The following is a 14,641-nucleotide window of genomic DNA, read 5'->3' as shown; positions in this document are numbered from 1 at the left end:
CTAACGCGGGAATCATCAGAGAAGTGACTTTCTGTGGGAGTGATCGTGCCAGGAGACTGAAATAAACTGAGGAGGACAGAACAAGATTCTACTAAGAAGGTACTCTGTGCACGGGGATTCTGGAGATTCTTTGATTCTGCAGTCCAGTATATTTCTGACCTTCCTGATTTTTGATCCTCCACATGATGTCACTCCTGACTGATAACCTTTTTGCGTGAGTATTCTTAAAAAGACCATTAGGTCATGTAGAACTTGACAGTTAGAATCTGGATAACATTTTGATTAGTAAAAGTAAGAGTTAAGTATAAGTGGGTCGCTCCCAGTCCTTTGTTCTTTGATTGGTTCTTAGTTTGATTTGTCCTTAGTTTTATTTGAATATTGCAATTTTCAAAAACCGAGGGTCTTGTATATTTACGAGTGTATCGATAGAGATAGCCCCTTGAAGTTTGAAGCTAGATTAGTGAGCTATAAGATGCCTGATCTTAGCGAATTTGGAGATTTGTGTTGACCAACTTTGTATACGTTTGGATTAGCCGGCTTTCCCCTAAAGGGTATATCTAAATAGGTTTAGATTTAAAAAACATATTTCTTCCTTGGTGATTTTGTATCCCCAGGGAATTTAAATATGACATAATACAAAACAAGGATCCTTTGTTCTGCGCAGTTTTATGAATGGAGATATGCAGCACAATTTTTGGTGTTCTGCCAGCCAAAGCTAGTGAATTAAGTGTATTGTCACTTCGTGCACATACAGCAGTCTGTTGGGCTGTGTTTTTGCAGTCTTTTAGAATACTATTGAGACGTGTTTCTTGTAAATATGACTTAGCTAGTATTTACAAATGGCTTTGTTTTCGTCCAAAGTGTCGATTTGTGGGTTCAATGTGTGTCTCAATGTCTATGTGGTTTTTCTCATTAGTGTAACTTCAGTAATAGCTTACAGCGCTGTATTGTGTGTCCTGAGTGTTTGAATAATTTCTCTTTATGTCTGCAATGAGCTCTCAATGTGTGTTTGTGGGTTTCTTGATGTTTTCAGTCTGTTAAGTAAAATGTCAGATTAATTAATATTAAGTAGAAATTAAATAACACTCCAGCAATTTACTATGTCACATGCTAAAAATCGCTATGTGTTGCTATTTAATTTACAGACTAAGCAAAAACGCATATGTGCAAACTGTTAAATGCTTAAAATAGATAAGTTAAAATTCACATTCACAAGGAATATGAAGGCCTCAAAAATAATTGTCTTTTGTAGAAAAACGAATTTGTAGTTTTTTTTTTACTTACATGCATTGTGTACATGTAAAAGGCAAACACTTTTTAAAAAAGTGAATTTTTTCTTGCTAGATTTAAATGCATCTTTTTGCACACGCATTTAAAAAAAAAATTGTGACCTTTTAAATTCGAGCCTTGTCTCTGTGAAATGCAGAATAACCTTGCTAAACAGGCCTTTGAAAAGTGGAATTTCTGGTTTCAAGTTAAAGACTTAATTCCAAAGGGAAATATAAAAAAAGGTTTCTTGAAAGGTTTCTTTAAAAGTCCCAACATCATGACATTTGTATTTCTGCTCTAAAAAAAAATAATGTCTGCTAGTCGTTTTTATTTTATTTTATTTTTTTTTGACAGAAAACGAAGTGTTGCATTACATCTTAGACAAAAAATAGGATGCAGCCTTTTACTAAAATTTTGAAGCCTACATGAATAAGTAAGAACGATTTGCCAATTAAGAAGTTTTTTTTATCATGGAGATTGTGGCACAAGGCTAATTTTAGGCGTCAGGGAAAGGATTTTACCTCTAAAAGTTAAAAAGGCTTCATGTTACAAGGTGACTGACAAGATGGTAACAGTTAAGTAATGGAAATTTATTTTTGTGTTTGTTAATGTGTATCATGTTTTGTCTTCTGCTTAAAAGTTACAATTGATGTCCGTTTATTATCTGTACATATTGTATATGTTTCTCTTTTGTGTGCTTTGTATTTTTTTTCCTTTTCGCTTCTGCTCACAGATCATTCATGGATTGCTCTGGGGGCTTTTAAGCCTAACAAGACACGTGAGTTTGGTTGGTTGAAATGAGATGTTTTTTTTTTGCGCAACTCCTTTGAAAAGAAATGTCCATGCGTTTTTCATGTTTGTGTATTTTGTTCTATCATGAATTGTTCTTGCTGGTTCTGTGTGTCCGAAAGTTGTATTTGACAGCAGATACCTACTATTGGTGATCTACTGTCAAACAGGAGGGTATCCCTACACGGTATTATGCGTCACTGCTCATTTATATATGCTACGTTTTACAGCGAGTATATCTGATTGCTTGACGTCCGTTTTGTGCGTTTTTGCATGTTTTATGTTGTATGTTGCTGCTTAAGAAATTATTACAAATTCACCCGTGTCATTATCAGGGACATGTATGACGATACGTGTCGCTGTCAACAGTTGGGTAAAATTTTCGCTGATACTAAAATTCACAGATATGATTTTTTTTCATATTGTGAACCAGACAGACAACACTTCACCAGTGTATGTCAAATTTGGCTATAAGTATTGAAGAAAAATAAACAGCAAATTGTGTTATTTGTAGTCACGATACTGCCCTTTCCTGTAAGGAACAGGCAGCCCTAAAATTATATATCCTGATTGGACGCAAGGATAAATTATAGATTGGTGACTCTTGTACATGGTGACCTAATTTCTATATCACATTAGTCGGTTTTATTCTGCTTCCTAAGTGGCCTTCCTATGGCTCTGGACCATAAAAGAAACCAGGTTTCATTTTGTGTCACATGCCTGACTATCACCCAAGCACATCAGGCCAAGTTATTGGGTAGTTTAGCTGTGTCCTATTCTCTTTTCCGTATTCCTTTCACCAGTCAACTTTTATTTATTATTAGTGTATTGTTCAGGTTCGCACTTTCAGATTGCAGTAATGTACCATGGACCCTCATTTTATGTATAATTCCCTGTTGCATAACTAGACTGGTTCCTAAGAATTTTCTTTAGGCCTATTCTGATGTTTTTCCAGTCTAACTGTTAGGACTGTTAGGACTGATTAACTGACTCAATACTATAGTAAGATAAGCTTTCCACCTCAGGAGACACATTACGTTTTTTTAATATGACAAATTCAATGCCTATTCTAATTTGGTTTTTAGTTCCTTTTTCTGCTGCTTTAATTTTAATGAACCAGATGTATTTTAAATAATGGAAATACCAGGACTCTCTAGTTCTTGTCTTTTGTTCCCACATCTTGATCATTAGCTTTTGCATTGCATAGTCCCACCTGATGGACAATTATTATGATAACATGTATGTGATCCCGCTTTTGAGATGTTCTAGATGAGGAATTTAGGAACACCTATGTGTATCATTGAGATAAAATGTGTTTGCCCCATTAGACATGCCACTATGTGTGAGGACATCCATTCAGATAGAATTCCCATGTCGCTATGATGATGAAAGATATGCTCTCACACAGAAACCCAATTGAAGAGTCTAGAGGCACTGTTTTGCCTATTGCCTTTGTTTTTGTATTGCCTTTGAGAATGACAGTGTATTTCAACGCAGATTTGTCCCATGGCGGCCACCCCTTTGAAGATCGCAGGCCACCTGTTTGCAATCCCCTTGTTGTACAATGAACTGTTTAAAGCATCGCACTTGCTTCATCAGAAGGCGTTCAACATCAGAAAAGAAGAAGGAGCTGGTTTTGCCACAGTCCTTTGAGATTTCAGTACAAAAGAGCGCCTGTTATGTGCTGGTTAACCTCTGACAGTGTGCAGTCCCTTGAGATTTCAGTGCAAAAGAGCGCCTGTTATGTGCTGGTTAACCCCTGACAGTGTGCAGTCCCTTGAGCCCCTTGGCCTGAGTTTTGGCCATGCACCCCCTTTTTTTTTTCCCTTGCTTCAACGGAAGTGCAGTGCACCGGAGGATCCAAGAGTGGCAAAAGGCACTCCATTCTGGTGCCCATGAAAGAGCAGCCTGAGCGTCCTCTGACACTGAATGATGAGTGTTGGAGACTGAGAATGGTCCCGGGTCTGCACGAGATGATCTGTGCCCATATCTGTAGTGTCTGCCGCAGAGGAGAGATACGGTGCACTGCCTTGAGACATTGAGACTTTTTGAATGAGCTATGAGTGTTTGCCAGGAGGGCACTCCAACAGATACTGAGCATCAGAGCATGGGAGGCCTGAATCCAAAGGCCCATGCAACAACGGGAGCAGACTTGATTGGACAGCCTGCCAGAGAGGCTTTTTGAACAGACTCTGGGCATAGTTGGTTTCACAAGAGGTTTCCGTGTGATTGTATAGTAAGTGATAGGAGAATGATTTTATTATTCAACTGGCATTATTTTTAAGTAGTATTCTGTTTAGTAAAAGCAGAATAAAGTCCATTTCCTGTGGAAGAGTATCCCCTTTTCGCCTCAGAGCATTAATGAGGGTCACCACTGTTTCACTTGAACATATAATGAATTACAGAAATGCATAGGAAGACCTACAATGTTACTAGATAATTTTAGGATTTACCTTTTGCTTAGGGGTGTGAAAAAATATGATTTCATTTGTAATAGCGGTCACTACTTTGTCTATATGTTCTTAATGACGTGTTTTCTAGTGTTTTATAAACATGGCATTGTCTTTTATGGGTGGGATTGTTTTTGCTGCCCAATTCACATCTGTACCCACCTCCCAACCTATGTCTCTTCCTACTTCTACTTCTTTGCATACTTTCCAGATTTTACCTGAACATGGACTAGTTAGGAGGTCAGAGTTTACTGATAATTCTTGTTGTACAGTTTCTGCATCGACACCAGTTAGTAGTGAACATCACTAATTGTTGGGTGTGTGGTCTTGTACCACATACTACAGATAGAGGCATTCCCTATTTGGTCCTGCCATATATGGCCTTTGTGCTACTGCGTGTGTAAGGAGACCTGTCCCGAGAGAGTCGCTAAGTAATAGGATTATGCTTCAGCAACATCTTGATGATTTGATAAATATAGACCTGGACTCAGATTAGCGTGAGTATAGGTTATTGCCTATGTAAGGGCAAAAGGAGCGTCTGTGATACTGAAAATTCTGGACTCGTGTAATAAACTTTGTCGTAGCATGACGATTTTCGTATCAAAAGACCGAGAATGGCTAGTACACTATGTACAAGCATTTTCGTCATATTCCAGTAACGATTTCACCTCGAAATCGTCATTTTTGTCATGAACCCTTGACTTCCATTTTGTGTACAGCAGCCATTTTGTGAGTTGCCCTCACATAGGCTTATATCTACAGCCAAATTCGATTCCAAAGGACACGTACACCTTAATTGACTTCTCTGTGACCTGGGCAAGCTGAAACCATTGCCCCAGGCCGAACCTGCCCGACCAGTTCCTTTCCCAGTGGCCGAGCGAGATAGCATCAAGGCACAACATGCCATAAACCTTTTCATCGCGCACACACCCTGTCTTATCTTACTCACACCTGTCTATGCTCCCTTCTTTATGGCCTGTTTACGATGGGGATGTGCCGGGTTTTTATTATGGGTTTCTGCAGCTTGTGTAAGAAGGAATGTTGGGTTTTTGCATGTTTGCGAAAGCTAGAACTGCCCCTTTCTTTTTTTTTACTGAGTCATGTAACGCTAAAAACATATAAAAGGCCTCTGTCCTCTTTGTTCCTCAGACTGCCTCATTCAATTGCTAAGGCAGTTGGGTGACGTAGCCTCACTTAATTGTATTTAATAAAGATGTCTTTTTCATATTTTCAGAGTCTTGCGCCAAGTTCTTGTTATATTAGTCAGTATTCCCTGAGAGCGAAATTTGCGAAGTTCTTCAGGTGGCCCATCTACGGTGAGGACGACACCAGCAGGCGCGTAACCTCTGGAGAAGAGGGGACGTCCGAGGACGAATCCGCGATCTGACGCCTGTCTGGTGCTGTAGAATCCGCAAACTGGAGCAGTGCGTCATCGTCCAACACCACAGGAGACACTGGACAGGCCTCCACCTCTTCACGCCGTGCCAGGGTCCCGGGCTGGGATGGAGCTGAGGTGGTCAAGGGGCGGCGCCGGAACGGCGCCGGCTCAACCAGCGAGGCAGCCGCCTGCGTGGAGGAACGATAAGCAACCGTAGAGCGACAAGGAATCCTCCGCCAGCCTCAACCCATGGAGGAACGAGAGAGATCCACCGACCCCCACGGCGGCGCCAAGGCCGACTCGACCTCCGGCGATGCATCCGCCTACGCGGAGGGCAGAGATGGACCCGGGGACCGACACGGAGTCCCCAGCCAGCCTCGACCCACGAGGAGATGAGATGCCCTCCGACCCCTGTAGCGCCGGCGGCCTCGACTCAACCTCCGAGGCAGCCGCCTGCGCGGAGGAACAAGAGGGGACCGGGGAGGGACACGGGGTCCCCCGCCAGCCTCGACCCATGACGGGACGAGGTGGGTCCGCCGACCCCAGTGGCGCCGCCAGGGCCAACAGCTGCCGGCGCCGTAGCGGCGTCACTTCGGCCTTAGACAGGATCACCTAGTCAAAGGGCCGAGAGGGGCTCGGGGATGCGACCTCACGCGACACCACAGGGACTCCCGTAAGAGTCTGCGGTGAAGCCGGGGTGCCGTGGTACGAAGGAGGGACTCCTGAAGGGCCGCACCCCAACGGCACCACATCCTCCAAGCCTGGATCCGAACCAGTCGGCGCCAGGGCCGGAGCTGCTGGCGACGCCGCGGAAGGCCTCGCACCGCGCAGGGGATCCGCTGACGTCCCAGGAGGGGAAGGAGGAAGAGGAGGAACCAGCGAGGCCTGCAAAGCCGCCGCATATGCCTCCATCTGGGCTCTTGATGCCCCCTCACTGGGAAACGGTGGATAGGGGGACGATACGCAGGGCCGCATCACCCACGGAGAGCCCACGCCCCCAACAGGCTGGGAACCAGCCCTCGGGGACACACTGCGGCACTTACCCACAGGGGAGCGCCGCTCTTGCGGCACAGGAGAGTGATTAGAACAATGACGATGACGGCTGCTCCGAAAACCTTCCGCAGAGGCTGAGCGAGGCGACTAAGCCGACCTGGACATGCGAGCTGAAAGAAGTTTCATCTGGCGTTCCTGCCGCGACTTCGGCTTCAACCGCTGGCACGCCTCGCAATCAGCGGAGCCGTGATCCTCCCCCAAGCACCACATGCAAATGAGGTGAGGGTCCGTCGCCGACATCAACCATCCACAAGACTAACAAGTCTTGAAGCCCGAAGGCATCCCCGCACTGTTCCCACAACACACGAATGATAGAAGGGAAAGGCCTAAACAGGCCCGGAGCATGAACCGGATCCGCGTTGCATGTGGAAAAGGAAAAAACTGACGTAGGCGCGCCGGGGTGGGACTTATGTGACCCCGCTGACGTCACATACCTGGGCGACGCCTGGGCGGAGCCGCGTGATGCTGTGCCCACGGCACGCAGAGATGCTGGGCAAAACGTTTCCGGACCCAGTCTCACACCTGGGGATAATTCTACGTTAAGGAATCTGCGGCTAGTAGGCTCTATCAGAAGTGGCATGCCTGTGGTCTACTAGCAGTTCGCAGAGAGGTGTAGGTAAGATCTATTGTGACCTGGGGTGCAAGTAAGGGCGGGGAAACGTGTATAGACTGGTTATACCTCTTTCCTTTGTCGTAAACAGATTATCCGGCACAACCCTGTGGCCTCTTCCAGCACATTGGTGACCTGCCTTCTCTAGAGGGTTTCTGGACGTGGCTGCCATGGCAGGAGGCAGAGTTTTCTGTTCTTCCCCTTTCCATGTTTTTCCCCAGAGTGCTTACACACAAGAGCAACTGTGTTTTGGTTCACGCTCAGTGTGATAGCACCTAGAGAAATTAGGGACCAAGCAACTACCATCACCCCCGCTGAACAACCCTGCTGGTTAGTGTACGGGAACGTGGCCTGACAACCGGGAACTGGAATATTTCTTCGATGATGAATAATAGGAATTCTGTTTTCTATGGTATGTCTTATGTTTTTTTTTTAGCGGAGCCTTTGGACACTTGTTCTCTGTCAAAGAACTTACCTGAAGGATTGGAAATAGAAAGTTTATGGGGCTACTCATGGGCAAGAGCTACTTAGCTTTCACACCCTGATTGACTTCAGATACATGGAGGCACAGTATTTACACGTTAAGGTACCATGATCAGGCCAAAGACACAGCATGCAGATATCATTAAAGTTAGACAAGGACATCTGGTTGTGACAGTGTCAATAGGGTTTGAACATAGATACCAGATGGTGACATTTGACCTAGTCTGCTGCACAAGGGTCATTACAATTTAGAATAAAATTGGGTTAAAACCAACAAAGAGTTTTGCACCCATGACAGGAAGGTGAGAAAAACAGGAATGAACACCAATGTGCACGGTGGTAATGCATACTGGCCAGTGTTGTCGCACACTGGGTGGCTGGAGCCAGGCTTGTAGGGGCTTGGGTCATCCTGAAGAACCAGGACCAATACTACTAGAGACCTTTTCTGGATCCCGTCAGGTGCCTGGGAATATTCTTAAGGTGAGGAATCTAGAGGGGACGAGTAGTGATAAGAAAAAATAGTGACAATATTACTCTATTCCTATTCTTCTGTGTTCCTGATTCCAAAATTATTGTTGGGTTACGAAACATTTGTGCTACCTTGAAATATTTCCTATATTTCCTTTGAGATTTCCCTGCATTGTTGCACTTTTGACAAAAGTCTGTTGCTTCCTTGAAATACATTTATTAAAGGATTTTATCAAAACGATAAACACAAATTTTTACAGATACAATTTTGAAGAGACTATGTTAATTGAAAAAGGGGATTCTCATCTCTTACCTTGTTGATATATTCCAGCAGATCAAGCGCTTTCTTGAAGTCATACTCATTAGCTCTTCTGTTATCTTCACTAATGTACAGCTGTGGTGGGAGAGTACAATGATCTTTCTTTTAATTGATGCATGCAATTGACAAACATTCTAATAAAGAAGATTTAAGTCCAACAACTACTATCAGTTTCACAGCATTATACACTGAGTGGCTTAACCCAAAGAATTCTGCTAAATAAACAGGTGCCTGCTACAAAATCAATTTTGAACTAAAGTAATTCTATTTCAGCAAAAATAACTGCTCAGGCTTCAAAGATTAAACCCCTTATATAAAACAACTTGTCTGGCATTTGCAACACAACATCTGTGGTATATGCACTTGTGGCCATTTCACAACACATTTATGAACAAATAAACAATCCCAAGTTGCCTAGTTCACGCAAAGTAGGCGCTTCAGTGAGCAGGACTGATCTGTAAAAGTCCCTAGAAGAAAATAAAGTGGACAGGCAACAGAAGATTTCACGTGGAAATTCATGGCCTGGAAATACTTGCCTCTTCAATTTAGAAAAGTGCTGCCACTCCACTTTTTCTGAGACAGACCTCACAGAACACTCTGTTTGTAAATGCAGTGAATAGTTGTATTGCAAATGAATTGTGTAAGGTCTATCAATGTAACACATTACGTTTTTTTAGATCTAAAATGTGCAATGCTCTTTCTGGAACTGACTGAGATTGGTAAATCAGTCAACTTATTGATATGGAATGGGAAGACATTGTTTGGTAGAAAAATGCAAGCTTGTCCTCCTGACAAATCGATCCTTCTGAACCTATATGAAAGGATCCTCAATCGTTAAGGTTTGCAATCTGCAAACCCTCCGTAAAGTTGGAAATGCCACTAGAAAGGCCATTCCCATGAGAGATTCTACATCGGACTAGAATGTAAGGGCTAGAAAGTAGGCCCCAAGAATCAAACGACTGGTAGTCCTCTCGGAGTGATAATTCATTTAACCTTTCTATAAACGATTTAACACTTTAACAGCTGGTATCTTAAATAAAGATGGATGTTGTTTGTTCTGCTTATAAGCAGATACCGTTGCTAAATGAAATCGAAAAGCTGTGTATGCCAGTCTTGAATCTGTAAGCGTAACAAGAAATATCAATGTTATCCTCTCTGCCCCATTTCCACAGGTTTTACAAAGGTAATAGCTTCTTGGTGTACTTCTGCCATATTTACCGTCTTGAAGTACACTTTTGTTTGTTGCTTTTTAGCTTCTAGACAAATCAGACACATTGTATTGGTGTTGGTCATTCAATTGAAGCTTTGAATATTGTGTTTGTAATGTGTAGCTGTAGATCACTTGCTTTGCACACTCCTGCCATCTGATGCGAGGGGACCCTTGACCCGGTCACTCCACTACCGCACGGCCCCCGTGTGCCCGGATTCTGCTGTCGCTGCCTGCTTGACCCTCTTGCTGCCGCCTCTCCTTAGGGCCCCTGCTCTCCAGGCTTGCCCTCGCTCTGCAGGCTTGCCCTCGCTCTCCCCCGCTCCTCTTTCCCGCTCTTTCCAACCCCCCCTCTGCTCACCGCCGCTGCTCTCCTGCGGCCCGCCCCCTTCTCCTGTCTCCCGCTCCCCATTCGCCGCCCGCTCCCGCCTCCCAGCTGCTCCTCCCTCCCACTTGGCCATAAATGGCGGGGACCGCGCATACGCGCAGCGGGCGCGCCGATTGCGCGCCAAAGACAAGCCCGTCTACGCCCGTACCGCGCCCAGCGCCAGAACCCCTGGACCCCGCCAGAGCCAGCCAACCCGACTGAGCTATGACGCCGCCACCCTCCACGCACTCACACCGGCCAACATCCAGCCTGCTACCAAGCCACCACGAAACACACCCACGGAGCCTTCACCTGCCACGCCTGCTACTTCACCTGCACTCGGTCCTGCACCGCGCCAGCCAAAACAGCCGCCAACAACCACCACCTCAAGTGCATCCTGGTCAACACCCGCTCCATCCACAGGCACGCCGTCGAACTATGGGACCTCCTGGACAAAACGGCACCAGGCGTCGCCTTCTTCACGGAAACCTGGATGAACGCCTCCACAGCCCCGGACATCGCCATTGCCATCCCGGACGGCTACAAGATCATCCGGAGGGACCGCGTCAACCAGACCGGAGGAGGCATCGCCATCGCCCACAGAAACACTATCCGCATCACGACCAACACCGATGACACCCTCGCCACCGCAGAGCACCTGCACTTCCAGATTCACATCGACCCCAAGACCACCGTCAGAGGAACCCTCATCTACAGACCCCCGGGACCACGCTCACACTTCAGCGAGGCCATCGTAGACTTCATCAGCCCGCTCGCCCTCGCCTCCCCCGACTACATCGTCCTAGGAGACCTCAACTTCCACCTGGAGAACGACCAGGACAACAACACCACCGCCCTACTAGACAACCTCGCCAACCTCGGATTCAAGCAACTGGTCAACACCCCCACCCATTACGCCGGCCACACGCTCGACGCCGTCTTCTCCTCCAGCAACCACATCTCCTTCAGCCACACCACAGAGCTCCACTGGACCGACCACAGCTGCGTACACTTCAACTTCAGGAAAACAACGACCCACCACCGCCCTCAACAAACCCCCCGAAGATGCTGGAGCAAGATCACCACCGACCGACTCACCACCTCCTTGAGCCTAAACCCTCCCACCAACACCACGGACTCCAACGAAGGAGCCCGCAACCTCACACAGTGGATTACCGACTGCGCCGACACCCTTGCTCCACTGAAAAACCCTCCCAGCAACCTCAACAGTAAGAAAGCCGTTTGGTTCACCAACGATCTCAAAGACTCCAAGAAATCCTGCCGTGACCTTGAGAAAGCCTGGCGCCACAACCAGTCAACGGATAACATGACAGCCCTCAAGAACGCCACCCGCAAACACTATCAGCTGATCCGCACCACCAAAAGGTCATCCTTCAGAGAACGACTGGACAACAACACCCACAACAGCAAGGAACTCTCCAACGTCGTGAAAAAGCTCTCCAACCCCAACGCCAGCAACAACATCACGCCTTCTCAAGACCTCTGCAACTCTCTGGCCACCTTTTTCCACCGTAAGTTCGTCGACACACACAACAGCTTCGGCGCTCAGAATTCGTACCCCACCACCGAACCTACACCCCCCACCACCACCCTGTGCGCCTGGACTCAGGTCAGCACGCAAGATACCACCCACACGATGAACACCATCCACTCGGGCTCCCCAGCCGATCCCTGCCCACACCACCTCTTTAACAAAGCCGACTTCATCATCGCACCCAAACTTCGGGACATCAACAACAACTCCTTCATATCCGCCACCTTCCCGGAGAGCTGGAAGCACGCAGAGATCAGCGCCCTCCTGAAGAAACCCACCGCAGACTCCTCAGACCTCAAGAACTTTTGCCCCATGTCGCTCCTCCCCTTCCCTGCAAAAGTCATCGAGAAAACCGTCAACAAACAGCTGACAGCCTTCCTGGAGACGAACGGCTCCCTCGACCCATCGCAGTCCGGATTCCGAGCGAACCACAGCACCGAGACCGCCCTCATCGCGGCCACCGACGACATCCGGACCCTGCTGGACAACAGAGAAACCGCCGCCCTCATCCTGCTCAACCTTTTGGCTGCGTTCGGCACGGTCTGCCACCGCACCCTGACAACCCGCCTCCGCCACGCCGGGATCCAAGGAAAGGCCCTGGAATGGATCACCTACTTCCTCTCCGACAGAACCCAAAGGGTCCGTCTCCCGCAATTCCTCGCAAAAGCCACCAAGATCATCTGCGGCGTACCTCAAGGCTCCTCGCTCACCCCCACCCTCTTCAACGGCTACATGAGCCCCCTCGCAGCCATAGCACGCAAGCACATCCTCAACATCATCTCCTACGCCGACGATACCCAACTAATCCTCTCCCTCACCAACGACCCCACCTCCGCCAGAGCCAGCTTCCAGGACGGAATGAAAGACATCGCAGACTGGATGAAGCTCAGCCGCCTGAAACTGAACTCAGACAAGACGGAAGTCCTCATCCTCGGACCATCCATCTCCGCCTGGGACGACTCCTGGTGGCCCCCTGCTCTGGCCCCCCCCCCCCAAGCCCACGGACCACGCACGCAACCTGGGCTTCATCCTTGACTCCTCCCTCACGATGGCCAGGCAAGTTAACGCCGTTACCTCCTCCTGCTTCAACACACTCCGCATGCTCCGTAAGATATTCAGCTGGATCCCCACTGGAACCAGGAAAACAGTCACCCAGGCCCTCGTCACCTGCTGTCTGGACTACGGGAACGCCCTCTACGCTGGGACCACCGCCAAACTACTGAAAAGACTCCAGCGCATCCAGAACGCCTCAGCACGACTCGTCTTGGACATCCCCCGACACAGCCACATCTCCACCCACCTGAGGTACCTGCACTGGCTCCCCGTCAGCAAGAGGATCACGTTCAGACTCCTCACCCACGCACACAAGGCTCTCCACGACTTGGGCCCCGAATACCTCAACAACCGCCTCACGTTCTACACGCCAACCCTGCCAGCTCCGCTCCGCCAGCCTCGCCCTCGCCACCGTCCCACGGATCCGCAGAACCACCACCGGAAGATCCTTCACCTACCTGGCGGCCAAGACCTGGAACACCCTCCCCACCCACCTACGACTCACCCAGGACCATCTCTCCTTCAGGAAGCAACTCAAGACCTGGCTTTTCGAGCAGTAGCAGCCCCCCCCCCAGCGCCTTGAGACCCTAGCGGGTGAGTAGCGCGCTTTACAAATACTCTTGATTGATTGATTGATGTTGGTCACGGACATTGCAAGCTGTTTGTCTTCGAATTATACGTTTTGCTTTCAAGGTGACTCGTTGTCCCTCCCCAAAACCACAATGGGAGATTTTTTTCAGGTCTCGCCTGAGCCAGCACATGCACTGCTCTGGCGAGACTTTTAGTTAGTGGCCTTCAAAAAGCCAACCCCAGCTTTTTGTGAGGCACAAAGCGTGCGGTTACGCACACAAGCGTGTGCGCCTCGCTCTGCCTCTCCATCTTGCTTGCTTGCGCTTAAACGCTCCTCCCCCTCCCCACCACAGAGCGGGTCTCTGGGCCGCACGTCTTGTTTACAATTTTTTGTCCGCACCCTCGTATTTTCGCTACCGTGGCTTTCTCTGCCAGCTTTATCTTGTTCTGCAAGGCTGCAGTCCCGACCCCCCATAGATAAGCTTTGCCTTTCCAATAAAATATTGAGTGTTAATATCTCGTCAGATAAACACAGCAGGAAAAAACAAGAGACACAGCAGACCGGGGTCCTTATCGCTGCGCGAGACACGCTTGCTAGCATAGAGCTCCTGACCCAAGCAGTCATTCATCAGGCAACGGTGACAGGCTGCTGAGGCAAAACATTGACTCTGATGCTAATGGCTGCCACGCCAGGCAAACAGATTGTCGGAGAAGAGAAATTGAAGTTGCAACACAGACAGAAGATACCTTCTGCGATGTAGACTCACAGAGACAGACAGCAAAATACTGCTGCAAGGATAGCCCCATATGCCTACATTTAGGGCTGCATATTATGTGACGTAATACCACACATGGCAAATACCAATACTGCAGGGTGCAGCGATTACCTATCTCTGAGGACTCTGGTTTTGAATGATTAGCTCAGGATATATTGTTTGTTGTACCTATCTCTTGCCTATTCCCATTTTCGTTCCTCTAAACAGGGGCAATCCCTAATGTTTTTCCTCCTTCTGAGCAACAACACTGTGAAAATGCAGTCATCTCACTAAAGACTGTCCCACTTACGCTTG

The 14,641-nt window shown here is 47.7% G+C and overlaps 1 protein-coding gene across 1 annotated transcript in view; it reads right to left on the bottom strand.

The window, feature by feature from the left end:
- NUP133 (nucleoporin 133) overlaps positions 1-14,641 on the bottom strand; it is a 1,231,428-nt gene that overhangs the window by 161,450 nt on the left and 1,055,337 nt on the right. The window contains exon 23 of the mRNA XM_078648729.1: positions 8,814-8,894. Within this exon, the coding sequence (XP_078504855.1) occupies positions 8,814-8,894 (81 nt within the window). The remainder of the gene's footprint in view (positions 1-8,813; positions 8,895-14,641) is intronic.

Source organism: Lissotriton helveticus, chromosome 6, assembly GCF_964261635.1.
Source record: "Lissotriton helveticus chromosome 6, aLisHel1.1, whole genome shotgun sequence".
Classification (NCBI taxonomy): domain Eukaryota; kingdom Metazoa; phylum Chordata; class Amphibia; order Caudata; family Salamandridae; genus Lissotriton; species Lissotriton helveticus.
This window is presented reverse-complemented; position numbering and strand designations above follow the sequence as displayed.